This window comes from Engystomops pustulosus, chromosome 4 (assembly GCF_040894005.1).
Source record: "Engystomops pustulosus chromosome 4, aEngPut4.maternal, whole genome shotgun sequence".
NCBI lineage: Eukaryota > Metazoa > Chordata > Amphibia > Anura > Leptodactylidae > Engystomops > Engystomops pustulosus.
In genome coordinates this window covers 30,885,732-30,912,458 of record NC_092414.1, presented here as the reverse complement: position 1 = coordinate 30,912,458, position 26,727 = coordinate 30,885,732, and the positions used below count along the sequence as shown (strand labels likewise).

The following is a 26,727-nucleotide window of genomic DNA, read 5'->3' as shown; positions in this document are numbered from 1 at the left end:
CAAATGAGCCTGAGGGGCTCTCGACTACGGTGACTTAGGCTAGGGAGTAGGAGGCGGGCTGTAAGCCTGCAAGGAGGTGTGCATAATTAACAAACAACTGAGTCCAGTGCCCCTCATTTGAGCATAAGGAGCTTAAAAAAAGGGTGGATCCTGCCAGAAGGGGCACACACCTCCATGTCAATAAAATGGGTTCACAACCCTTGACCCTGGTGGCAGATTTCCTTTAATTAACCCAAAAGACAGTTACCACAGACTTTAGAATTTAATATACTAACAATTAATGAAATATAGATAATTTATGCTTAATTTATTAAATTTTTTTTCAAAATAGCCTTTTAATATGCCAGTGTTCCTTTCCAGAAACAAACATGGCTTCCTACGCTTCATGACGCTCCAGTCCTCCGGCGCCGCCCACAGCCAAGGTCACTTCAGACACTCTATTCTATTCTACTGTACGAAGCCCTGCCAGAGGCGGCGCATGCGCAGTAGCTGCTGAAGTCCTGTGACCGGCCGGTTAGCGCGATGTGGCGGATCCCGGGGCTCCTGTCCAGGGGTGAGTGTGACAGCTGAGCCCGGGGGTTGGGGGACAGTCTCCAGTCTCGGTTCTTTTCTACTCTTACTGTGTTGCGATGTATTATGAAATCTTTTAGGGGGCGTGTTAGTTGTGGAATGTGGGAGATTATGCAACTTCCTATAGACGCAGATCGATGCCCGATCCGATACAATCTGACAACGATCTGATCTTGGATGAGTCATTTCTTACTGTCCTGAGAGTTTTTTGGCTAGAAATCATGTAATTTTTCTTCTTCTTGCATCAGTCAGTCGTCTGGACTGTTTAACTATAAGTAATTGCTGGAAAAGCTGTAGATCAGGAGCAGGTCTTATGGGTAATTGGTGAAATCTGGCTGTCTGTGGCCAGTATAGACAGTGGCTTACAACTACAACACCCAGCATTCCTTGAGCACTTGTCACACATGGGGGACGTTCACACCGTGGCAGGTTATTGTTATATTGTTATCCCATCCTCCTGCTACAACTGATCTTTACAGCGCGGCAAAATGTCTTATTTATTTTTTGGTATAGAGGATGTCATACAATCCATTGATGACAATAATAGTCATTTATTGTATCCAACAAATACTGGAGCGATTAACTATAGAAATTAACACAAGAAAAAAAAAATAGCAATACAAATAACCAAAAAAAACAACATGTGCAAATGAGGGGAAAGGAGAGAAAAGTAAAGCCAATTTTCCGCTCCCCTCCGTTAAAAATCCAAAACTTTTTTATTTTCCATGTACAGAGCTGTGGGGGGGGGCTTGTTTTTTTTCTGCGTAACAAATTGCACTTCAAAGTGACAGTATTTGTTATTCCATGTCATGTACTGGGAAGCGGGAAAACAATTACACATGCAGTGAAATTGCAGAAAAAAAATGGATCTGCACCGCTTTCTTATGGGCCCTGTTTTTATGGCTTTCACTGTGCGCCCAAGTTGACACCTCCCATTTCTTCTTTGCGCATGTACGATCGCAGGGTTATACTATTTGTATTAAGTATTAATTTGTATTACGTTTTAAAAGATTATAATGTATGAAAACTTTTATACCAAAAAAATAAAATCCCTTTGTTTCACCGTATTGTGACGCTGAGAACTTTTTCACACTTTGGCGTACAGAGACGTGATATCGTTTTAAATTCTAGCATTTTTCAGACTGGAAGAACTTTTGAACGCTTTTGCTTTTCATTTTTATGAGTTGCAAAATGTCGAAAAAGTGACAAATCAGACATTTTGGCGCTATTTTCTGTTACCGCTGGGAATAATGAGTTTTATTATTCATAGATTGGGAGGCGGCGATACCCAACATGTTAATGATTTTGTTTATTTTTATATCAGTTCTTGGGAAAGAGGGTGATTGGAAGGTTTTTTTCAACTTTTTTTTTCAACTTTTTTTTTCAACTTTTTTTTTCTTTTTTTTTGTAATTGTAGACTACCAGTTTAAAGGACATCTACCATCAGGATGAAGGATTGTAAACCAAGTGCGCTTACATGTTGGTGTGTGCCCCCTCTGGCAGGATCTGCTCGTCTTTAAGCTTCCTATGCCCTGTTTTTTTAAGAAAAAAAACAGGCTTTAAAAATTATGCAAATAAGCCTGAGGAGGAACCTGTAGCCCCTCAGGCTTATTAGCATAATTTTAAAAGCTTTTTTTGTATAAACCAGGACAAGAAGCTAAAAGAAGGTCAGACCCTGCCAGAGGGGGCACATACCAGTATGTCGGTCTGATTGGTTTACATTTCTTCATTCTGGTGGTAGATGCCCTTTAACCCTAGGGGGTCTGATCGTTCTTACCCTATACTTCATATAATAGTATATGGTGTTTTTGCTGATCTTCTGTTACAATGTTCCTCCCCTCAAATCTCCTATTGACTCATGATGACATCACAGGGAGCGACAATCCCAGCAAGCTGGTGGCCACCGCGTGCCGCTGCCCTTTTAACTCCAGTGATCGGTGCCACATCCAGCATGTTTGAAGTGAACCCTCCTCGAAAATCCTTAACGTGTGCACATTATTTTGTTAAATTGCAACTTTCCCACAAATATTGACTGAACAAGGATAACACCCTTGTGTCATGTTGAAAAGTGCATGGTAAAACCAAAGGGGTATTTTGGGACTTTTTTCTTTTTGTTATTTAGGCACTAATCCATAAAATAGGTTATCTATTTCAGATCTGCAGGGACCTGACATGACTCCTATTAGTCACTTGGTGTTTGTGGTGCTGTACTTGGTGATGATGGATATGGGGGGGCAGTGAGTGTCGCACCCCTAGTGAACACACAGGACAGACCTGCAAGCTTAAAGGGGTCATCCAGAGATCTAAAAACATGGCTGCTTTCTTTAAAAAAAAAAACAGCAGCACCCGTGACCATGATTTGCTTCAGTATTGCATCTCGTGATACGGAGAAGAATGGAACTTGCCTGTGGTCAGGGGTGGCGCTGTTTTTTGAAAAAAAAAAAAAAAAGCTGCTATGTTTTTCAACCTCCTGACAACTATTGTAGCCTTACAAGTTACCGGTCACCGGTTCGGCTCCTATTTGCACTGTATGAGTGTCAATTGAGTTACCCTCACTAATTATTTACTTCTATGGGTTGTTTGTTTTGGCCTGCAAAACCCCTTTAAGAAAACCCCATAGTAGATAAAACCACACAAGCACAGTTAGAGCAGGCTCTATCTTTTTTTTGCAGGCAGGGTACCAAGCTTTGGCACCATAGCCGCCTGTGGGGGGGACATATTTGCGGCCGGATATACGTCCCTCATATGTTCGTGTGTATACACCCTAAGTCAGCAGACACGCACGCTATTTCTAGATTTCCATATCCTTACAGAAATAATCTTCCTAGAAGATGCTTGTAGAGGCGTTTACCCACATAATAAGGTGTCCCATAAAGCCGCCATGTTTTTTAAGTCATATTGGTTTAGAAAAGAAGACCTATTCAAGATGAAGACATGTACAAGACCCCGTGTTCCTCCATAGCTGCTCTCTAGCGCACCGAATAGGGCAGTAATTATGGCCGCATACATGAGCCTTTATGTACCTTCCAGACTTTTGTGTGTCCCATGGCAAAGGGAGACACTTGAGTTGTTAATCCACACATAAAGGAAAGATTCGGCCTCCTCCATGTGTAATGTATAATCCCGGCCGGCCCTGACCTTCCCGCTGCTCGTGTTTATTCAGGAGTTCAGTTTCGCAACTCGTTCTGTAATAAAATGTATGGGAAGTCATCCATGAGATAGAGATTATCCCTGACGTGTTCTCATAAAACCAAATGACTCTGCTCCAATTCCCAACACATAACGCGGAGGCTCCGGCTGTGTCACACCTGTATATGCAGGTAATCGCTATCTACATCTGCAATAAGCAGGTTATGGGGCGCTTTATAGACTGGGGTTCACATCGGTTTTTCTATATCTCGAAGAAGTTCCCTTAAACCTAATCAGAATTTAAAGGGGTTGTCCAGCCAATATAGTGAAAATTCAAGTCTTTCCTTATCCACAGGACAGGGGGGTAACTGGCTGATCAATGGGGGTCCCAGTGTTGTACCCGAAATGAACAGAGCAGCCGGACGCACATGTGCCGTACTGCTCTATTCATCTCTATGGCGCTGATGGAGATAGCAGTGCCATAGACAGTGAATAGAGTGTCAGCACGCATGTCCATCCTGCCGCTCCGTTCTTTTGGGGGTACAACAAATCCCATTATTGTGATCCTTTGGGGTCCCAACAATGAAATCCCACCAATCTGCAAGTTAGCCCCCATCCTGTGGATAAGGGAATAATTGAATTTTCCCTGTAGTGGCTGGACAACTTCTGCTCATATTTCTGGGGCCTTAGTTATCTCTAGGGGATAACTTGATATGAATGGACATCCCCTTCAAGGCCACATGGGACAGTGCAGTGCAGAAACGCGGTGCCTGTCAGTGCTTTAGTGTCACAAATCATCCTGACAGGTTCCCCAGGAGGAGATCACTTCTCTGCATAAGTTCACTCCAACCTTGACAGAAAAAAGTGGAATCTGCAGAAAACCTTCAATACAAACCAATGGACGTTCCAAATCTGCATCAAGTCCTGAAGTTGATTTTTGTTCCTTCTTCTTGTGAGCACAATCCTATAAAGTCACTGCAGATTTACTCCCGAATTTGGGCTCCAACCAAACACTGATCCAAGGATGGGAGTCAAAGCGTCATGGAGAAGAGTTATTGCCGCTATAGACACACAAATACAAATGATCCAAAAATGTTCCCAAATTCAGACACAGGGACAGGAGCGGCCCCTTCTGACCATTAATGAATCACTAAATTTTAATGTTTGTTTTTTAAATTGTTTAAAGGGAACCTGTCATCAAAAATTGACCAAATAAACCTCTACCATAAAACCAATTTACATCTCGCTTTAAAGTTGATTTTCTGGATGATCCCACCACACCAGACCATGAAAGAAACATCATCTAGAAGCTGCTTGACTGGTAGTTGTTTATTAGGCCAATTCCTGATGACAGGTTCCCTTTAAGGGAGTTTTGTGACATAGCAGCGTTAATGCGTTTCTTTGAAATAAACTGAACGGATCCATCCTTCTGGCTGCTGCAGCTCCTCTTTGGCTTTTGTCTTTAAGGCTGCAGAGTCATAAAAATATTGGATAAAAATGAGGAATTTCCAATTCTTTTCTTCCCATGTCACGTTCACTATTGGCTCAGGCTGAGCATGCATGTATATGACAGGTTTCTTGTGCATTATTAGGATATATGGATGTTTTGGAGGCTCATCTTGGGTTTGCCTTCAGCTCTGTTCAGGGACAACACGTCACATAGCTGTGCATCACGGGGAACGTTCCCTGTCATTCTTGCAAATTTCTGTGTTGATCAAAACCAAAAGAGATATTGCAAATCAGATTGTGACAATTGTTTTCTGAAAGAAACCTGGTGTAAGATATGTTAGGTGGTCACCTTCCCATTGGCAAAACTTACCCTTGATCCAACATGGCGGCTTTCATGATGGTGGTAATGTTTAGGCCCCCGCACCATTACTTTCTGGGGTATCGATAATGTCATTTACCCTTAAGTTTCTGAAATAAAAGGATGTCCTAGGACTTTTGATTTTGGATGGAACTAATGGAGAAGTCTGGATTTGTCATTTCAATAACATTTTGTTTCTGTTTCAGCCCTGAACCGCTTCCATGTAGCCAACGTCCAGGGCTGTGTCCATGGGGAGGCCGAGGCCCTGAATCCTTCATCCCTGATTCCCCTGGGACAGAATGCAGGCGGCCGGAGGTAGGTGGCAGATTGTATTCATCTGGGATTATAAGATTTTGGGAGGTGCCGTACCTCCTGACCATCTTATTTTACACCGGAAATAATCCCTGATCGTCCCTTTCTGACCACATGGTGCAATATCCCGAAACCCGCCTCATTCTGTACGTTCAGTCTTGTAAATACGACATTTACAAGATGCTACAGGTTGTCCCCGCGCTGGTATATACCCCTCCCCCGCCCAGTGTTGTGCAATACATCAGGTGAGGGGTAATATATTCATTCGGTAGTGCTGCACTTGTCTGTCAGGTTCTCCCGCTCCCAAACCTGCGGAAACTCCTGAGCCCTGACTTCCCGTGAAAATCTTGGAAAACTCCTTTAACTTTCCATTTAGAAATACAGCAACCGCCTAACTACGAGTTCACTGTATTCTATGTTAAAGGGGTGTCCAGGTATTTGTTATGGGCCCGGCCCACATGACCACAAAAGCCAATCCGTGACTGAGTGGTCACTAGCATGACGGCCACAGATATCTGGGGAGATTTATCATCACGTTTCTGAGGTAAAACTGTTCTAGTTGCCCATGGAAACCAATCAGAGCTCAGCTTGAATTTTATAAACAGCTGGGGGGAAACGAAAGCTGAGCTCTGATTGGTTGCGGTGCTGCTCTAAGAGACTTTTATGATAAATCTCCCCCATCATGTCAATAGGGGAGATTTATCCTCAAGTTTCTGAGGTAAAATAGTTCTAGTTGCCCATGGAAACCAATCAGAGCTCAGCTTTCGTTTTATAAACCGCAGTGGGGAGATGAAAGCTGAGTTCTGATTGGTTGCCATGAGCAACTAGAATAGTTCTGCTCTAAGAGACTTATGATAAATCTGCCCCCAATGACTACGGGATGTTACTGGATGTTCACATGTCACCGTAGCCCGTGACAAAGACCAGAGTCTGTGTTTGATCATCTCGGGGAAGAATAAGGTAAGTTAATTTATTTTATGACAATAAAGTCATGTAGAAATTATATGTTCAAAATCTGGACAACCCCTTTAAAGCCATACATATTTGGTTAGTATCAGCCCAATCTGCTGGATTTTGCAGGACCGACCCATCATCTTATATACTTGATGAAGTCTCGGCTGTAGATGTCACACATCCCAGTGTAGCTTATTTATAATAAAGGGGCATGTACCAACTTTGCAAGTTATATCTTATTCGCATGATACGGGATTACAAGCTGATCAGTGAGTGTCCGACTGCTGGGACCCCCACCGTTCACAATAACGGGGATCCAGTTCTCAATAATGGGTGGAGTGACGCAACAAGCATTTGTCCTGTCACGCCATTCAATTCTGTGGGAGAGCCAGAAATTGCAGACCACAGCACTTTTATTTCCTGTCTATGACAGAAACAAGAGAGAACCCAGCGCTGTGCTCAGTAATTTGAATGGAGCAGCGGGACACAGGATCCACCCATTGGTTAGAATAGGAACCCCATTTTCGATCACTAATCTCATGATGGGTGGGGGTCCCAGTAGTCGGACCCTCACTGATCAGCTTGTTATTCCTTATCCTGTTGATAAGGGTATAATTTGCCAAGTCTGTACAACCCCTTTAAGGACACCTGCATGTATGACAGAGTGTGTATGTGTATGGAAGAGTAGGATGGAATAGCTGTCATACAGCTGTGGTATAAGAAAAGCTTTACTATATAGCGGTGACAGATTTGCTTTACAGACTAAAGTTTACATATCTCCTTGTAACTTTTTATTCTTTTAGAGGAGACCTGAGCCGTTGTGTAATACAGAGGGTGCGTCACGAGAGAGCAAACTCCACAGACGCCTCCCTATAGATCGCTGACGCCAGGCTCGCCTCACTGCTTTGTTTATCTCGCTCACGAGCCTTTGACGTCTTTTATGGTGTTTTTTATGTTCATGCTGCCTATACCTTTTATACAGGGGGTACAGGTGGTGCCCATGTTATATTACAGGCAGCTTTGTTGCAGGCGGGTGTACCTCAATTTTTGGGGGGGGATCTGTTTTTAATGTTGATGGTGGATCAGTTATTGGTGCAGGTTATCAATTATAATTTGGTAACGCTGTCGCATTTTAACCCCTCGATGATCTCCTAACATAACAGTACATCATGAGGGTGTTAAGGAACTATGAAGAGGTGTGTCAACACGTTAAATGCTGACGGCTCCCCCTGTGGAATGATCGGTTAGACCCCCTAGGGTAAAAGTACCACAGGGGTCCTAAAATTAGTGACATAGCTCTGACATAAGAACTAATAAACAAAATATTAACAAAATGATTATTCCCAGCGATGAACCCCATAAATAGCGCCGAATTTCCAAAATGCCATATATTTAACATAACAAAGGGCTCTGGCAGCAGATTCAAGGCTGTTGCAATGAGCAGAACATATCTCACCATCCACCCTCTGCCTGTGTAATCTTTCAGCAGCAGGAAGTGTAGGGGGAGCAGTATAATAACCTGTGAAGCTAGAGCACCGAGGTGCTCTAGAAACACCCCATAGAGCCCTTCTGGCTCATTAGCATAATGTTAAAAGTTGATTTTAGAAGAAAGGAGGGAATGGATAATTAATAGAAGGAGATTTCCAAAGTCACACGGCCTGGAGCTATGCGTAAGTGTCCCTGGTTTATCAATTCTGGTTTATCAATTCTCTACCTGGACAATCCCTTTAAATAATAATTATATTCTCGTAGCACTTTACAAATCATTGGGGACATATCCAAATTCAATAATACAGAGTACAAACAGTGTTATCGAACAATAGGATTGAGGGCCCTGCACACAAGAGCTTGCATTCTGAGGATGAGGGGGTGACACAAGAGCTTACAGTCTATGAGGATGAGGGGTGACACGAGCTTACAGTCTATGAGGATGAGGGGGTGACACAAGAGCTTACAGTCTATGAGAATGAGGGGTTGACAGAAGAGCCTATAGTCTATGAGGATGAGGGGTGACACAAGAGCTTACAGTCTATGAGGATGAAGGGGGTGACACAAGAGCTTACAGTCTATGAGGATGAGGGGGTGACACAAGAGCTTACAGTCTATGAGGATGAAGGGGGTGACACAAGAGCTTACAGTCTATGAGGATGAGGGGTGACACAAGAGCTTACAGTCTATGAGGGTGAGGGGGTGACACAAGAGCTTACAGTCTATGTGGATGAGGGGGTGACACAAGAGCTTACAGTCTGAGGATGAGGGGGTGACACAAGATGAGGGGGTGACACAAGAGCTTACAGTCTATGAGGATGAGGGGTGACACAAGAGCTTACAGTCTATGAGGGTGAGGGGGTGACACAAGAGCTTACAGTCTATGTGGATGAGGGGGTGACACAAGAACTTACAGTCTATGAGAATGAGGGGGTGACACAAGAGCTTACAGTCTATGAGGATGAAGGGGGTGACACAAGAGCTAACAGTCTATGAGGATGAGGGGGTGACACAAGAGCTTACAGTCTATGAGGGTGAGGGGGTGACACAAGAGCTTACAGTCTATGTGGATGAGGGGGTGACACAAGAACTTACAGTCTATGAGAATTAGGGGGTGACACAAGAGCTTACAGTCTATGAGGATGAGGGGGTGACACAAGAGCTTACAGTCTATGAGGATGAGGTGGTGACACGAGCTTACAGTCTATGAGGATGAGGTGGTGACACAAGAGCTTACAGTCTATGAGGATGAGGGGGGTGACACAACAGCTTACAGTCTATGAGGATGAGGGGGTGACACAAGAGCTTACAGTCTATGAGGATGAGGGGTGACACAAGAGCTTGCAGTCTATGAGGATGAGGGGTGACACGAGTTTACAGTCTGAGGATGAGGGGGTGACACAAGAGCTTACAGTCTATGAGGATGAGGGGGTGACACAAGAGTTTACAGTCTATGAGGATGAGGGGGTGACACAAGAGCTTACAGTCTATGAGGATGAGGGGTGACACAAGAGCTTACAGTCTATGAGGATGAGGGGGTGACACAAGAGCTTACAGTCTATGAGGATGAGGGGTTGACAGAAGAGCCTATAGTCTATGAGGATGAGGGGTGACACAAGAGCTTGCAGTCTATGAGGATGAGGGGGGTGACACAAGAGCTTACAGTCTATGAGGATGAGGGGGTGACACAAGAGCTTACAGTCTATGAGGATGAGGGGTGACACAAGAGCTTACAGTCTATGAGGATGAGGGGGTGACACAAGAGCTTACAGTCTATGAGGATGAAGGGGGTGACACAAGAGCTTACAGTCTATGAGGATGAGGGGGGTGACACAACAGCTTACAGTCTATGAGGATGAGGTGGTGACACAAGAGCTTACAGTCTATGAGGACAAGGGGGTGACACAAGAGCTTACAGTCTATGAGGACAAGGGGGTGACACAAGAGCTTACAGTCTATGAGGATGAGGTGGTGACACAAGAGCTTACAGTCTATGAGGATGAGGTGGTGACACAAGAGCTTACAGTCTATGAGGATGAAGGGGGTGACACAAGAGCTTACAGTCTATGAGGATGAAGGGGGTGACACAAAAGCTTACAGTCTATGAGGATGAAGGGGGTGACACAAGAGCTTAGAGTCTGAGAGGATTTGCAGCACCTCAAACAAACTGGACCGAGTGTGCATGTTTATGCAGAGGGTTGAGAGGAATAGCTTTGAACAGAAGAGCATTTAACATAGATATATGAAAATAAAATGTGATTTGAGTATTTTGTTCATGGCCTAGGGGTGCAATCAGGGCCGTGTTGACCCTTGGCTATGCTGTAGTTGGCTTGGACCGGTTGCGATGCGATAGTGTGGTGTATGAATAGAGGAGGAATACACAATGTCCAGTCGGAGGTTCTGTGTCTTTATCTCGGGTTGTTCTATGTATAACAGTTTGGGGACGTTTCACCAATCATCCTGACAGCAGAGCTGTAGGTGAACGTTTTTCCAATGTTATTAAGGAAAGGTCACCGCTTTGTCCACCGCGCACAGTGTAATGAGCGCTAATAAATAAATCAAAAAGCAATAACGGTTATTGGTCGCTCGCCATTCGCCAGGACAACGAGCGCTACGATGTTTAATGGTCGTGTTATTACTCCCTGAATAAAAGCTCAGAGGAACAAGGGGGATGTGCAGCCCAGAACCGGGGGCGAGAGGGGGATGTGCAGCCCAGAACCGGGGGCGAGAGAGAAATGGCCACACAGAATAATACAGGTTTATGGCTCATCAAGAAACATTACGGTGGTCCTGCTTAAAGGGAGTGAATTTAATCCCATACCCACAGGAGAGGGGACAAAAATCTGATCAGCCGGGATCCCATTCTCATTAGTTAAATGAAGCAGCAGGTCGAGCTCCCATACTGCCACACCATCCAGGGGAGTTGAGTCTCTTGCCTCTTGCCTCTCTTGCAGCAAGATGGGAGCAGTCACCTGCTACAAAGCAGGACTGACACTTAAAATAATGTCATATTAATACTGGATGGGGAATAGGGGGGCGTCATTTTATGGATCGCCTCTTACCACCTTTCTTGTGGGGTCCATTCTCATAATCAAAAGGGTCCCAGAAGTCGGACCACCTCCAATCCTGAGGATCAAAGTTTTTGGAAGCTGTAACTTCTTCTTGCCTCTGATTCACTTCATCTTGAGCTGTGCCTGCAGTTACACCTTCTGCCCACTAGGCATATCATGGCGCCAAATGCTTCTGTATCCGTTTTGCTGGAGCCGGCTGATAATCTTTTACCTCTATATTTTTGGAGCAAACTTAAAGTGATAGAGGCAAACTATATAATCATAGGCCAGGGTTATACTTGTATACCACTATTCAACAATAATCATCGAATGAAGTAATTGTATTAACCTTTTATTATCTTTGTATTCATAGCAACCACATGATCAATTGAACTCAATTATGAGTTTTACCATTGCCCCTAGTGGCTGTCTGCAGTATTGCACACTTGTTTTGTTTTTTAACTCACTTAATACTGTTGTAATTTCCTAAATTCTGTATATATTATGTCAACAATAATTTTAATTCTTATATGTCACCATAAGTCTCTTACAGCATTGTTCTTGTTTTCCAGTTACAGTTCTCAGTCTTCAGGTGATCACGGGGGGCAGAATGGACAAGGACAGAAGAGAAAAGGGAAAGGGAACTTTCAGTTCTGCGCCGGTCAGCTGCCACAGTACACCGTGCTGGATGCCTTTGGAGTGGTAAGTCCTCAGTTAGACCTTATTGACATCACTGTACCACAATATACTTCATATGTACAAAACCTACCCAAAAGAGGCCAAAGGAGCTTCTCCAAAAATAAGATTGTGGTTGTTAAAGGAAACCTACCACTTAAAAGTGGTAGGTTTTACACACATATACATGGCACCAGCTCAGGGTGAGCTGGTGCCGGAGCATATTTTTGTTAGGAGAACAAAGCCCCTATTGCAGAATTATAAGTTATATTAACTTATAACTTGGCGCACCGCACTTGGGCACAGTGCACCATGCGTGCGCCGGCCTGTTTCCCCGTGCTAAGTTGCGCAGGCGCACGTGTGCCGGAGAGTTCGGTGACGTCACCGGCTCTCCAGCACTTCAGAATCCGGCGCGCACATGGTGCGCTGTGCCCGAGTGCGGTGCGCCAAGTTATAAGTTAACCCTGAGCTGGTGCCATGTATATGTGTGTAAAACCTACCACTTTTAAGTGGTAGGTTTCCTTTAAAGCTGTAGGTGCTGTACATGGTAAAAGCTGAATTTACTGACACATAATATTTTAATTGCAAACACTGATATGCAGATATGTTCAGCTGCATTTCTCCATATCTACAGCTTTTATGACTATTAGCTGACTACACTGGCATTCTGTAGTCAGAGGAGGAGGGGCCGTTAAACTTGTTTGTTAAGATAACCCAGCTGCTATAACAGAAGTTTCCTTCCGAGGCCAGGTTCACATAGTATAGATGTGGTGAGATATATCCTTTTCTAAAATGGAAATCTTAGAGGAAGGGCTTTCTACAGCACCCGATTCTATGAGCCACTAACAGGAAGCACCTCATTCACATAAAACATGAACAGTTATCCAACAAACAGAAACAAATGAGGACTCAAATACAAAGTGTCTTTAGAATTTAGAACAATAAACTTTATTAATTACATAACATAGTAAAAACATATTAAAAGAAGGGGCAACAGGAGAGGTAGAAGTTTGTACAAACCAGGTACCACAGTGTACAGGAAATCAACAATTTGTTATAAGGGGCATTACAATAGAAAACATGTGGTTTACAACAGCATTGTTGGATATATATCTATATTTGTGAGGTGGACTTTGAGCACTTTTTATATGGGTATAGGTTTGATCCTATTGATATAAATGGACAGTTATCCATTTTACAGGGGCTGTACCAAATTTGACTGTTATTTCCTATTGGTGCGGGGTCTGGCTGCTGGGCCCCCACCAATCCAGAGAATATGGGTCTGGTTGTCACTTATTGATGGAGTGGCTAGTGGCGCATTCGTTCTGCCGCTTCATTCAATACTAAGGGAACTTGCAGAGCACAGCGCTCAGCTATCTCCAGCACTCTGATAGACCATGAGTGAGAGTGCCAGAGATGCTCAGCAATTTTTTGACACTCCCTTGGTATTGAGTTGAACATCGGGATACATTCTTCAGCTGCCACTTCATCAATTAGTAAGAACAGGACCCCCATTCTATGGGGGTCTGTTTTTGTGATCGCTGGAGATCCCAACAAAAATGTCATGGCTTCCATGTCATAGCATACTAATGTCTTCCTGATGGCAGCTACCTTGGCACTACCAGCTCATTGCTTGCCATGTCCTGTTACACAGAAAGATCCCCCTATTAAATCATTGGTGAACTGGTTATGCCCCATTTGTACGGATAAAACGTTAGCATAGAATATCTGTTTAGACGGATGATCTTATGATGTGTGGATATGCCAGAGGCTGTCCCTGTGCCCGTCATACATGACACATAGAGGAAACCTGTCTGTCCAGAAGGAGCAGATAAAGTATTATCCGGCGCTGATGACCAGTGATTTTTCCATTCCCTTTTGGAATAGAAATGTATGGAGTGATAAATCCTGAGAATATCGATTTTTATGGTCCATATTGGGGGCTCAGTCCATATTGATAGTTTAGTATTCATATTTAGTATCTTATGAAGTCTACTCTTAGGACATACACATAGAAAAGACACAAGAAGCTGATTTAAAGGGAATATTAGGATAAGATAGTGATGATGGATATGTGTGTAATGACTGTCCTTTCCCATAGGGGGCAGCAGCCGTCTTTTTCCTGCAGTTGGCTCGTCAAATCTCGTTCCATTGCTCGACCAGTAAGTCTCGGGAAGAAAGCAGACCCCCTCAGCGAACTTATCTGGAACAAATCCTTGCGTCTCTGTCCCAATGCAACACATTCTGTGAGTGGGATATGTGTTATTATCGTGTCTGTACATCTGTTATAGCTTTTGGTCATTAGTTTATAGCGGTCATCAGGTCCGGGTAATCCTTGTGGGGTTGTTTTCTGAATAATAGGCTATTTGTAAGGCTGCATCATCCCGGCATTACTTGCCACACGCACCTTCATACATGTCCTAACACGGGATTACAGCTCAGCCCCATTCACTTTCATGGAACTGAGAAACGAGCTGCAATATCAGGTACAGCCACTAAAAGATGCTGCAGCCCCAAAATCACTACATGGGGCGTGTAATCACACCCCCACCTAGCAAATATCAATTGCCTATTCTGTTACACCTGTCAAAGGGGTTGTCCAGAGATTGAAAAACCCCTGAACATCCCCTTTAATGGTGCCGTTCCTTGTAAAATCACTGTATAGGTCAGAATTTGTAGATGCTGGGACCCCCATAGATCATGAGAATGATGGATCCTCTGGTGCTCCCCTTGCCTGTGTGTTGCTTCAATTAAAGAAGCGCCGTACACCCGGGCTTCATTGCACATGTGCTGGACTAAATCACATGCACAGTAAAGACGAGAGGGCAGATTTACTTACCTGTCCATGCGCGATTCCCGGATGCGGTCCCCGACTCCAATGCACAGCTGCCGCGATTCACTATGAGCGTGCGCCCGATTTCCTGCATGTGCGGCTTCCCCGATCAGGGCCGCCGGAGTTCACCTTCCTCCTCCCGGTGCATGTAAGGGCTTGGCTTGCGACACAAATTTAAATGTTAAATCACGCGCTTAGTCCGAATCCCCGACGGGAAACCCGACAAAAATGTGGCCGCGTAGTAAATAAGCCCCAATTTTTTTCCCTGGATGAGCGAGCAGACACGGGGAAAGTCTGATAAGTGTGATCTATAGAAATTACTAAATCACAGGTGCATTTGCCCTGACAGGTTCCCTTTAAAGGTCCTGTAGAAGGGCATATGACGCCTTGTCTGCTTCTTCATTCAAAGTGGGGTAAAAGGGATCCGAGCCATTAGATATCTAGAAGTTCTCACCTACAAATGGTTGGGAGATTAGAACTGTATCCCTTTATCCGCTTCTTATGCCCCTGTTTCAATGAAGAAAACAATGACCATGAGGGGCTCCAGGCTCCATAGATGTTAATGGAGCCTGGAGATTTGCAGGCTCATTTGCATACATTTTAAAGCCCTTAAAAAAAAAAGTATAAGAAGCTAAAAGAGGAGCAGATGCTACCAGAGGGGGCACACACCAGTTTGTCAGTTTGCTTGGTTTACAATCCTTCATCCTGGTGGTAGACGTCCTTTAAAGGAAACCTACCACTTGTAGTGGCAGGTTTCCGATGGAAATACCAGGCACCAGCTCAGGGTGAGCTGGTGCCGGAGCTTATTTTAGTTAGTGTTTTAAACCGCGGTATCGCGGTTTAAAACACTTTTTAAACGTTATAGCCGGCGCAGGCAGGTACGCGCTCGGCGCTTACCGTGCACGCGGCTACATAGGAAGTGAATGAGAGCCGCGTGCACGGTAAGCGCCGAGCGCGTACCTGCCTGCGCCGGCTATAACGTTTAAAAAGTTTTTTAAACCGCGATACCGCGGTTTAAAACACTAACTAAAATAAGCTCCGGCACCAGCTCAGCCTGAGCTGGTGCCCGATATTGCCATCGGAAACCTGCCACTACAAGTGCTAGGTTTCCTTTAAGTGGTAGAAAAGGCCAGTTCATGGTCTTGAAGTGTTTCTCATATATTATCTATAATAAAATGTATTTTTGCCTTTTATGTAAAGCTGTGAAAAACCATATTGTGCCAAAAGCGGTGCAGCCGTGTACCTGGAGTGACCTGCGGCTGCAGAGTGAGGGGAATCGCCAGGACGCAGACGCCTCTCTTCAGAGCACTTCTACAGCGCCCTCTACTGGCCGACTGCATGTGTCTGAGCGGAGTCATCTCAGAGGTAACTTCCTAATGAAACTTTTTGGTTTTCCACAATGTGTGCCTCCCTCTATGATGAGCTAATACTTGTCTTTCCTTCTCCAGGACACTCCCAGACTGAAGACTTTTTAGATATCAGCTCCTCGTGTGAACGAGATACTAGAGAGGCTACAACATCAACATCAGCCCAGGAGGTAACTTCACAATGATCTTAGTATACTTTATCTATGGGGAAGGACTAAATGATAGCAATCACTTCATTATTGATGAGGTGAAGAATAAAGGTGTAACCTACAGATTTGCTGACTTTACATTCTAGTCATTGGAAGTGAAGGAAGATAATGGAGAGTCTCTTCAGGTTGCTGCCTCACGACTGCTTGACGTAACGGAGACCAGCGTTCCCACAGTGCTGAATATCTTTGGTACGTAGAATTGTCCATCTGGAGTCCTGGTTGTGCAACCGAAGGATAGTCTCAGCTTTATTGTTGTAATATTGGGGGATACATCACCATGGGTTTTGGCCTGGAAACCCTTCATCCTGCACTCACACTCTTCACTCCAGCTTTCACCAGCTCGCACATGATGAACATACCAGGCTCTAGGGCAGTGATGGCGAACCTGTAGTGCCCGAACTACAAACGAAAGACACATATTTTTCACAAAGTGTCAAATGCCAATTTAAAGTAACTTATTGCCCCCTGCTGTGTCACAGATTTCAACGTATTGGCGTCCTGAAGACACCAATACAGTAGAAAGATGGAGAAATCCAGATTATTATTGTAGCTTCCCTCTTAAGTCCCCTTAACAGGATGATAATGATATCCTCCCTTACTCTTCAAGTCACTTTAAAATAGTGCTGAACATGGCACGTTCTGGGCTGCCTGTGACTGCAGAAGGAGCTCTTGAGTCCTGAATGGTGACCTTTGTGCTGGGTGATGGCCTGGGTGCCCACAGAGAGGGCTTCGAGTGCCACCTCTGGCACCCGTGCCATAGGTTCGCCACCACTGCTCTCGGGGCTGCTACACAGATTCATGGGCACTTTGAATTTTGTGTACAGAGGCTCAGTGGTGACACTGTCAGTTGTGTGGGCGTCTGCGGAAGTGACGTAACTTCTGAGCCTTGGTATACAAATGGAGCCTGGCAGTGACTGGCAACGCTGCTCTGCACTGGAACGAGATAACAATACTCTTTTTTATTTTCAAGCCCCCTGTGGCCCATAGTAAAATAACTATTAATCCTAGACAACCCCTTTAAGCCTGTTACCTATGTGCGGCCAGACTAAGCCAAGTATTGAGCTGATATATTGGTCCGGTAAATCCTGCACACACACATGTAATTACTGATGATCTAGTTCTGCTTTTCATCTGTAGCATCGGGACAGGTTTGCAGTCAGTGATTTTGGACGTTATGATCTATCCCCTGCAGGTATCGTCAGTGCCAGGGACAGCGGGGACTACACAACGGCCTTCAAGTTCTTCCGGGAGTCCGCAGCGGCCGGTTACAGCAAGGCTCAGTACAACACCGCTGTATGCTATGAGAAAGGGAAGGGTGTCACCAAGGACATGAGGAAGGCAAGTACTTTATAGTAGAACCACTACACCACAATCCACCACTTGATGGTGCACTTGCACAGTGTAACTGCTTGTGAAGCCGCAGCACTTTGGTAACACCTCAAGGAGCCCTTGTGACTCATAAGAATTAATTTAAAAGTTGATATTAGAAGGAAGGAGACCATAGATAATCAATGTATGAAGATAAACACTGTCACAGTGCCTGGATCTATGAGTAAGTGTCCCTGGTTTATCATGATGGATTTTTGATTTTGTATTAGGGCACCTTGAAATGATGCTTAGGACCCCCCTCCCTCAGTGGAGAAGTGTCGCTCTGATTGTTGGAGACGTTACACTCCTGTAATTACTCCCACAGGCTGCAGAGTTCTATCACTTGGCTGCCAGAGGAGGGCATCAGCAAGCCAAGTACCGCTATGCCCGCTATCTCCTGGGCGCCAAACCTGACAACACCGAGACGGCAGTGCAGATGCTGGAAGAAGCTGCTGAGGCCGGGGTGAAGGAGGTGGGTGATTTTTAAGGCAGCAAACAGATACCAGAGGTTCTATACAAAGGAATAGGGATGTAAGGTGTAGCTTATAGTTGCCTTCAATGAGCCTATGGTATGTCAGGCTGTATAGAAGTAGTTTTACTCAATCTGTGATGTATAGTACATTACTGTAGCCCACCAGTAGGTTTTCCCATCTTCCTATCTTAGCCATCGTAGTGATTGACAGTCTTCCCTGTATGAGTGTACACAAAAGAGTGGGATCACCCTTTGCAATCGATGACATTAATCGATTATAGTACGGTAAAATGTTCTCTGCTCCTCCTGCTCTACAACATACTACCTGCAGATAGTACACTATGTACAATGTGCTCAGTTCCTCCTGCTCTATAACATGCTGCCTGTAGATAGGAAACTATGGTGCTTACTTACTAAGGGCTTTGCCCCCGCACTTTTGTCGGACTGTGCACCTTCTTTTTGGCCTTTTGTGGCACAGCTGCGCTGGCTTTCATGTGACACAATTTAGGGGATGCGCAGTCAGTCAGTCAGACTGATTCAGACCGAGCGCCGTATTTAACTTACACAGGACCACAAAATAGATGGGCCAGTGCGGGGCAGCTTAGTACATTGGGGCACATTGCTGCTTGCGGTGATTCACTAAGCTGCCCCGCACTGGCCCATCTTTTTTGTGGTCCTTTGCAAGTTAAATACGGCGCTCGGTCTGAATCAGTCTGACCGACCGACGGCGCCTCCCCTAACTTGTGTCACATTCAAGCCAGCGCGGCTGTGCCACAAAAGGCCTAAAAAGGCCACGTTTTAGCCGAAAAGAAGGTGCACAGTCCGACAAAAGTGCGGGGCAAAGCCCTTAGTAAGCCCATAGTTTCCTATCTACAGGCAGCATGTTATAGAGCAGGAGGAGCTGAACAGATTGAACATAGTATCCTATCTGCAGGTAGCATTTTATAGAGCAAGAGGAGCTGAGTAGTATAGTACGTTGGGGCACATTGCTGCTTGCGGTGATTCACTATCTGCTAAGCTCCTCCTGCTCTATAACATGCTACCTGCAGATAGGACACTATGTACAATCTGCTCAGCTCCTCCTGCTCTATAACATGCTGCCTGCAGATTGGACACTATTTTATAACATTTCATAAATTGCTTTTTTTTCTTGTGACCGGTTCTTTCTTATACTAACACAATTTTTTTGATTTGCAGGCACAAGCTTATCTGGGGGTCTTCTATAGTAAAGAATCTCATTCTGATCCTCAAAAAGCAGCAACATATTTTCGTTTGGCGGCTGAGAATGGGGTAAGTATTTGCATATTCTGTATTATTAGGGGAAGAGGGTAAAGCTGCTGCCAGACAATCCCCACTGTGACAACAAAGGATTGGATATGTTCAAATCCCACATACTCAATCGCTTCCTTTCCCTGGGATCAGCTGTCTAGGCACGTTTCAGGACAACCCCATTCCCATTAGATGGTTAGGAGACTCTTCCTAATTAATGGGGGTTGGCTTTGTTTCCTCTGATGGGAATGTGGACTGTTGTGCAGTTGGTCAATGGGATGAAAAGTCTTTTGTTTTTGGAAAAATGGAGCACAACCTCCTGTTCCTTAGCTCTGATGTGTTGAGCACATGAGATGAGAAAACCCCTTTAACCCATTGATGCTCTCTCCTCCACATGTCAGGACGTACAGAGTCTGTATAATCTGGGAGTGTGTTATGAACGAGGCTTTGGAGTCCCGGCCAGCAGACAGGAGGCGGTGAAACACTATGAGAGAGCCGCGAAATCCGGACATGAAGCGTCTCAGCAGAAACTAGTGGAGCTGCGACCTAGTGTCACGGAAGGTAAGTGTAAGCAGGACTTGTGTGACTCCTCCTGATAGACCTGTTAGATTAGTGGGAGACTTCCTGCTAATCCGCCATTGTAAATATGGCGCCATATGCTGGCTAAGCACAAATGAAAATGGCAGGTTAGTGAAATATACTTACTAATATATATTATTTCTAAGCACGGGCTGCGCCCCCCCCCCCCCCCCCCCATTTCTGCCGCACGGGCCGTTCAGCTCCTCCTGCTCTATAACATGCTGCCTGCAGATAGGACACTATGTACAATCTGCTCAGCTCCTCCTGCTCTATAACATGCTGCCTACAGATTACATTGCATTTTCATTGGCCTGGGATTTGCATTACAAGTTTTCTTTCCATGCAATCCTCAGCTACAAGTATCTCGTGTACATGTGGTCCTGCACCTCCAGCAGTGATATTTAGGTCCTGGCCTCTTGCTTTCCAGGCTTTTCCTGTTGCTCGAGCATTCCTCGCTTCCTTTCCTCCTGAGCCATTGTTGTCTGCTGTGGATTGAAGTTATTCTTGTGCTTCCTTCTCAGGGCTTCGCTCTCCTCTGACCAGTCTCCGAACAACAACTTCCAGCCCCTGTCTTCCTGTTTTGGAGCGAATGAACATCCGGCTAGAACCCAACTTCTCTACAAACACAAGCAATCTGGGTCTACCTCATTCACTGAGCACCGGGAACTTGGTGCCGCCTTCAGAAAGCGGCAGCTACCTCTTGGCGCCTATTCACATGACAGGTTTAGCACCCCCAATGACTTCTCTGCGAGCTATTGGGGTTGGATGAGGCTGTATAGGAGGGATAAGCTATATCACTGTTCAATCTGTGAAATATATATATCCAGATCAATTGCTTAGGTGGCATCAGGACGTGGCGCACACCACTGCCCTTGCATCGTGTATCGTAAATAATACACTGCTGCCACGGCTAATGAGCCCCTCTGGTGGCACGGATAATCCATATAATTCATGTGCCTTAATCCAAATTCTCCACAACAAGCGGGAGACAAATAGATATGTTAAATAGAGACTTTGGTCGCCATTTATTAAAAAAAAAAAGTCAATTCTGCTCGGCCAATCAGTAGCTGAGGAAGGTGGGCAATTGTTTCGGTGTAATCTGCCCATATATGGCTGGGTTCAAAGGTCACCAAAGGATATATCAATTCCGGGGTAGACGACCACTAATTTTTACCAAAACAAATCATGCTTTTAAAGGTGGTTCATGCAGTTCCCCCTAGGACATAGTGGACTTTTAAACTCTCCTTAAACAAGAACGCTCTGATTTGAGTTCTGTTCACACTACAGTCATGTCTTCCTTTCTTAAAGGGATTTTTCTTATTGATCCTCAGATGTCTATGTCTAAGTTGGCTCAGCACAATGCAGGAAACTCTGTGTTGTAGCTCTGCACCAAAACTGCAGCCTCAGCTTCCACTCCCTTTAACAGGGCACGGGGTTAAATTTTCGGCTAATGGCCAATGCGCTCAGTTCTGTGCAACTGAAGATCAAAAAAAATCCCGAGCAACCCCTTATAACCAGATATACTGTATAAACGAATGCTGCGGAGTAGTGTCACTTGCTGTAAGATGCCAAATTCCCTGATTAAATGGAGCTTAGCCCAAATGTGAACAGCGCCAAAGTGTAAACTGATCCGAAATGGTAAAAAGTAACGCACAAATGTAGATAATTTTCAGGCCTATTTGCATATATGACGGCTTTCATAGCACTTACTGCAGCGATCCATACTCAGCATTGCCCGGGTGTCAGTAGCGGAAGTATTTTATAGACCCGGATGGTGGTAAGCGGTACCGGTGCTGATGGTGTAGGATGGATCGCTGACTGCACCCTTCTGTCCCGTGTTCAAAGAACGGCATAACTGTGCAGAATAAAGATGTGATATTCTTGTATAGAATTGCTCTGTGCCTTGTTATGCTCGCAATATATTATAATAAAGCAACAATAACTTATTGTACAAGTTTTCTAAATCTTAATATCGTTATTGTGTCTGTGCACAGTATAGGAGGACGGGCTCCAAGATCACCAAGGTACAGCGTAATATGTCACACGGTAGTGATCAGAAATGTAGATATTTTTACGCAATTTTTGTACGTTTTTCACATCTGAAGCCCAACCATTTTCAGCAAGAAGCCTCGTCCTCTTATTAGACAAGCAAAAAAAAAGTGCCAGAACGCATAATAAATGTAATATACAGCATGAAGGCCAAAAGTTTATCCAAATTTATGGTCCATTTAGATTGGAAAAGTTGCTACATGATGGGGGGTATTTTTTGTTTGCATTTTGCAGGCTGGTCTTGACCCCCTTGTGCCTAGCCCGTCCTGCCAGTCATAAATTTGGCTCTTGGCAGGACTCTAAAGGGGGAATGGATCAGGCTCTGCCTTTCTCACATCCTTAGGCTGCGTTCACACAGCCGGATATACGTCCCCATGGACTTCTATGGTGACCTGGCAGTCGTACCATACACGGGGAAAAGATAAAGCATGCATTATCTTTCTCCGTACGTATGGCCTGGCAGAGCTATTTCCTATGGAGAGGGGAGGGGCGAGCATATTCATCCCTATGCAACTGAGCTACAAATCGGGTGTAGCGCTGTTTTTGGAAGAAAGCAGCCATGTTTTTCAACACCCGAAAGGATCCCAGTGCTTAGGTTATAGACCCATCGGCCTCCTTTATACTACTTCACCTTCAATCTTATAACTGTATATGGTGCAGCATAATACACTATTACGTACAGTAAAAAAAAACATGGCTGAGTATGCCCTTGTTAGGGTACATTTTGTAGAATGTGCAACACTGACAGAATCTCTGTGGTAAACTCTGTTTTGAGAACAAGAACTTAACCTACAATGTGAAGGAGGATGGGGCAAGGTGGGCAGTACATCTCTGCCCCTGAAATATGAAGGTAAGGGCACATTAGGATGGGCAAAATAACACAGTACAGCATTGGTTGAGGAAGCTTGACCTGCCCCCCACCCCTCTTCTTGCACCCTACTCGACACCTTATAGCCCACTCTATATGGCGTTACATTGTAATTTGATGTCGCCATTCTTCTAAAAGGCAGATTTATTCACCCCCGTGTTAAGGTCATGGAAGCCGGGAAGCTCCAGCATAAATTCTAGTATTCTCACACTCCCAACCCGGTCCCCTACAAGACTGTCATCCTCTTCTGAGTTCTTACACGTGTGCAGAGCACCCATGAGCTTGGTCATGGTCCTGCGCATCACTAGTTGGCTTTACAGATGCCCCATGTATGCACGCTGGGGGCTGGCCGACAGGGTCACTTGACTTCATGCCTCCTTGAGTTTTTTTTGTTTTCTTTTTCCAAGAATGGTGGCATCAAATTACTATATAAAGCCAACAATGGATGACGTATACAGTCAGCTATAAGATACCGTAAGGGCTTACGGCTGGTGACAGGTTCCCCTTAAATGGAACTGACCTTCAATCACTGCAGTGTATGAAATCTGGGGCCACGTACCCACAGTATAGATGTCCAACTATGGTCTTTAGTCTGGGTATTATAATAATAATTCTTTATACAGCACCTACAGATTACACAGCGCTGCACAAAGCATGTCAAGTCAGTCCCTGTCCCCAATGGGGCTCACAATCTAATCACCTACCAGTATGTTTTGGAGTGTGGGAGGAAACCGAAGGACTCGGAGGAAACCCACACAAACACGGAGAGAACATACAAACTCTTTGCAGATGTTGACCTGGGTGGGATTCGAACCCAGGACCCCAGCGCTGCAAGGCAGAAGTGCTACTCAGCCACCATGCCGCCCCCTCATCCACTAGTTTATTAGGGCATTATCACAACATTATTATTTATTAGGGTATTATCATAACATTATTATTTATTAGGGTATTATCACAACATTTCTGGAGCTTTAGTGCCTAGTTCACCTTGAGCGTAATACAACAAGCCAAAGACTTCGCTCCGGTGAGAACAGTCTGACAGGATACTTGGTTAATTGTTTACCGGTTATAGCGAGTGTCTAAACTTTGACCTGTTCTGTTCTCTTAGAGGGCTGCTCCACTTTGGTGGAATCTCTGATCTATTTAGCTTTTTTTAATGAAGGCCTGACGTCTTGTTGGTGACACATGTGTCTTTGTGGGCCGCAATATGTTGATCTGATTTTATTCTAAAAAAAAAGTAACCACGGTGAAGACTTGTTTTGATCTTGAACGGTACCTACATTCATAGGTAAGTGAGTGCTGTGTGACAACTCACCCCTAAATAGTTCTAAGATATCTGTATACCAGTATAAGGAAGCTCCGCATTCCTACAGAGCAGCCTCAAGACGTCAATCCTTTCTACTGCTTGTTTTGGAGCTCACACCGGACGTCTCATCCTACGCTCTTCCGATAGCCGTTAACCACAAGACCCCAAACCAACAGGAAGCCCCAGCTCATTACCTCTTCCCTTTCTGATCTTGTTATACGTGTGTCACCCGATCTTATGTCAGAGGCGGCCGTAATGTTTTACAGTATCGACCATTGTTACAGAGGAAACCTAAATATTACTCTCCTGGAATGTCAAACATCTCTGAAGTGTCAAACAACTGCTATTGTTATCCTTCCTAGGGACAAGTATCTTCTATTATTCATTTCTGATTCTTTGTATTGAGTATTTCGGCATAGACCGCTATGACTGCCATATTACAGACTCTACATATTCGGGGGGGCTACAGTTAGGTTAAGGCCTGTTCCACACAACCATGTTTTGGCCTCACATATTCTGGTTAGCTGACTTGTGTTGTGTGATGGAATCACTGTGTCTCACCGTGAACATGTCGCACAATAAATATGGAGCAGGTCCTATATAGCAGCAGGGCTGGGTCATTTACAAGAGGCCTGAGGGTGGTGGATTTTTGGAACCGTTTTTAGACCATTTTTTGGTCATATGTTTTTTTTTTTTTAAACGCATCCGTTTTTGTCCGTTTTTAATTAAGATAATTGGAAAAACCAGACAAAAACGTATGCGTTTTCTATGATATGAAAACTCACGACTTCAACGGGTCCAAAATGCCATGTGTGCCACCACTCTAAGACTGTTCCCATATTGGGAAGGGTCGCAGATCGCACTTTCGTCGGACTTTGCACCGTTTTCAGGATTAGCACGGCTTTCACAGATATTTAACAGGTGTCTGCGCTGGGATTAGGTCGCACGCGATCAGGTTTTGGTGCAGCTGCGCTGGCTTCAATGCGACACAAATTGGGGGGCATCTGACTGATTCGGACTGAGCGCAAGATTTAGCTATAAAATTGTGTCTCAAGATCAAGCACTTGCTTGCATCGGGAAGAAGAAGGTGAACTCTGGTGGACCTGATCAGGGAAGCGACACATGCAGGATATCGGACGCACAATCTTAGTGAATCGCGGCACAGTGTGTTGGAGTCAGACTTTCAGTGAAGTCACACTTTCACACTTGTCACACTTTCGGTGAACTCCAAGGAACGGGTGAGTAAATGTGCACCACTGTCTTTGAATTGAATTTACAAATACAATTCAAGCACTGTGGGGAAGAGTTTCTCCTGATTGCAGATGTTTGTGACTGGGAATGAGCAATAGGGGGGCATTGCTTATGTGCTGGCGTATGATAAAGGCCACACCCCACCTGTGGCATTGGATACCTCAGAAGGCATAGGACGTCGTGTAAAGCTACGCCAGTTTTGCGTAAAAAACATTGAAAGAAAGTCCACAAGTTTTAGAAAGTATGCAGGCAAGGGGCAGAAACTGCTGGGCCGGCCCACTCTCCCATCGGCCACACCCCTCCATGCCCACATGGAGGTGGCAAAGCCACACAAGTAATTGTAATTTTTTAGCATTGTGCTCTAAATTGCGATTATTTCAGCCCTTCTAGGTCATAAACCAAAACACATATTGTGCTTTAGGTCTAAATGTTTTTGCGATCAGGGAAAACTCCCGCCCCAATTAACTTGTTTTGCATTTCTACATGCAATTCAGAGGCAGCAGCGTGTGGACCCATCCTTCAGGGCTTTTCTCATGTGGTGATAGAGTATTTCTACAATTTCCCGCCTTTATGATGACTAAGGAACAATCTTCAGTGATTTCCACCGTTCCTGAAAATGAAGAAGCTGTAGTACCGATTCAGAGGAAATCAAAATCCATCATACACCAGGGACACTTACTTATAGATCCAGGCACCGTGACTGTGGTAATCTTCTAAAATTTATTTAAAAAGGCCTCCGTCCTTCTAAAATCAACATTTAAAATTATGCTAATGAGCCTGAAGGGCTCTGAGGGCGTTACCAATGCCTGTCTGTGCTGTAGCTTCACAGGCTGTTACACTGCAGTCTCACCCTCCCTCCTGCTCCCTTGGCCCTTCTCCACTCCTTCTGCCTGACGTAATCTCACACAGTGGGAGGGGAAAGTACTCCTGCACAGTGTAACAGCCTCTAAATCTGCAGCACTGCTAGTACACCCAGAGCCCTTCTGGCTTTTAAAAGCTTAGCGGGGGACTTACATGACACAAATGCTGTGATTATATAACTTAACAGGCACTAAAAGTATATGGAAAAAAAATTCAGACCACTCCCCCCGTCCCCTCCTGGTTTGACTTGTGTATGACTTGAGTGCATCGTCGTAAGCGGCAGCCACCCAGAATTGTGCTGATGTACCCG

The 26,727-nt window shown here is 44.8% G+C and overlaps 1 protein-coding gene across 1 annotated transcript; it reads left to right on the top strand.

Moving 5' to 3' along the window:
• Positions 1 to 437: 437 nt before the first annotated feature.
• DELE1 (DAP3 binding cell death enhancer 1) lies at positions 438 to 22,046 on the top strand. The gene is made up of 12 exons (XM_072145637.1): positions 438 to 553; positions 5,713 to 5,821; positions 11,883 to 12,012; positions 14,087 to 14,231; positions 16,019 to 16,183; positions 16,267 to 16,355; positions 16,481 to 16,583; positions 17,587 to 17,732; positions 18,088 to 18,234; positions 19,432 to 19,524; positions 19,905 to 20,064; positions 20,604 to 22,046. Exons 1-12 carry the CDS (start codon positions 523 to 525, stop codon positions 20,849 to 20,851), a joined length of 1,566 nt encoding a protein of 521 aa, XP_072001738.1. The 5' UTR covers positions 438 to 522; the 3' UTR covers positions 20,852 to 22,046.
• The last annotated feature ends 4,681 nt before the right edge of the window (positions 22,047 to 26,727 follow it).

What these genes read in the sequence shown, in the direction of transcription:
- DELE1 (XM_072145637.1), top strand. Translation starts at nt 523, where the DNA reads ATGTGGCGGATCCCGGGGCTCCTGTCCAGGG. An exon ending in CCCGGGGCTCCTGTCCAGGG is followed by an intron (nt 554 to 5,712) that starts GTGAGTGTGACA and finishes TTTCTGTTTCAG; the next exon opens with CCCTGAACCGCTTCCATGTA. An exon ending in TCACCAAGGACATGAGGAAG is followed by an intron (nt 17,733 to 18,087) that starts GCAAGTACTTTA and finishes TTACTCCCACAG; the next exon opens with GCTGCAGAGTTCTATCACTT.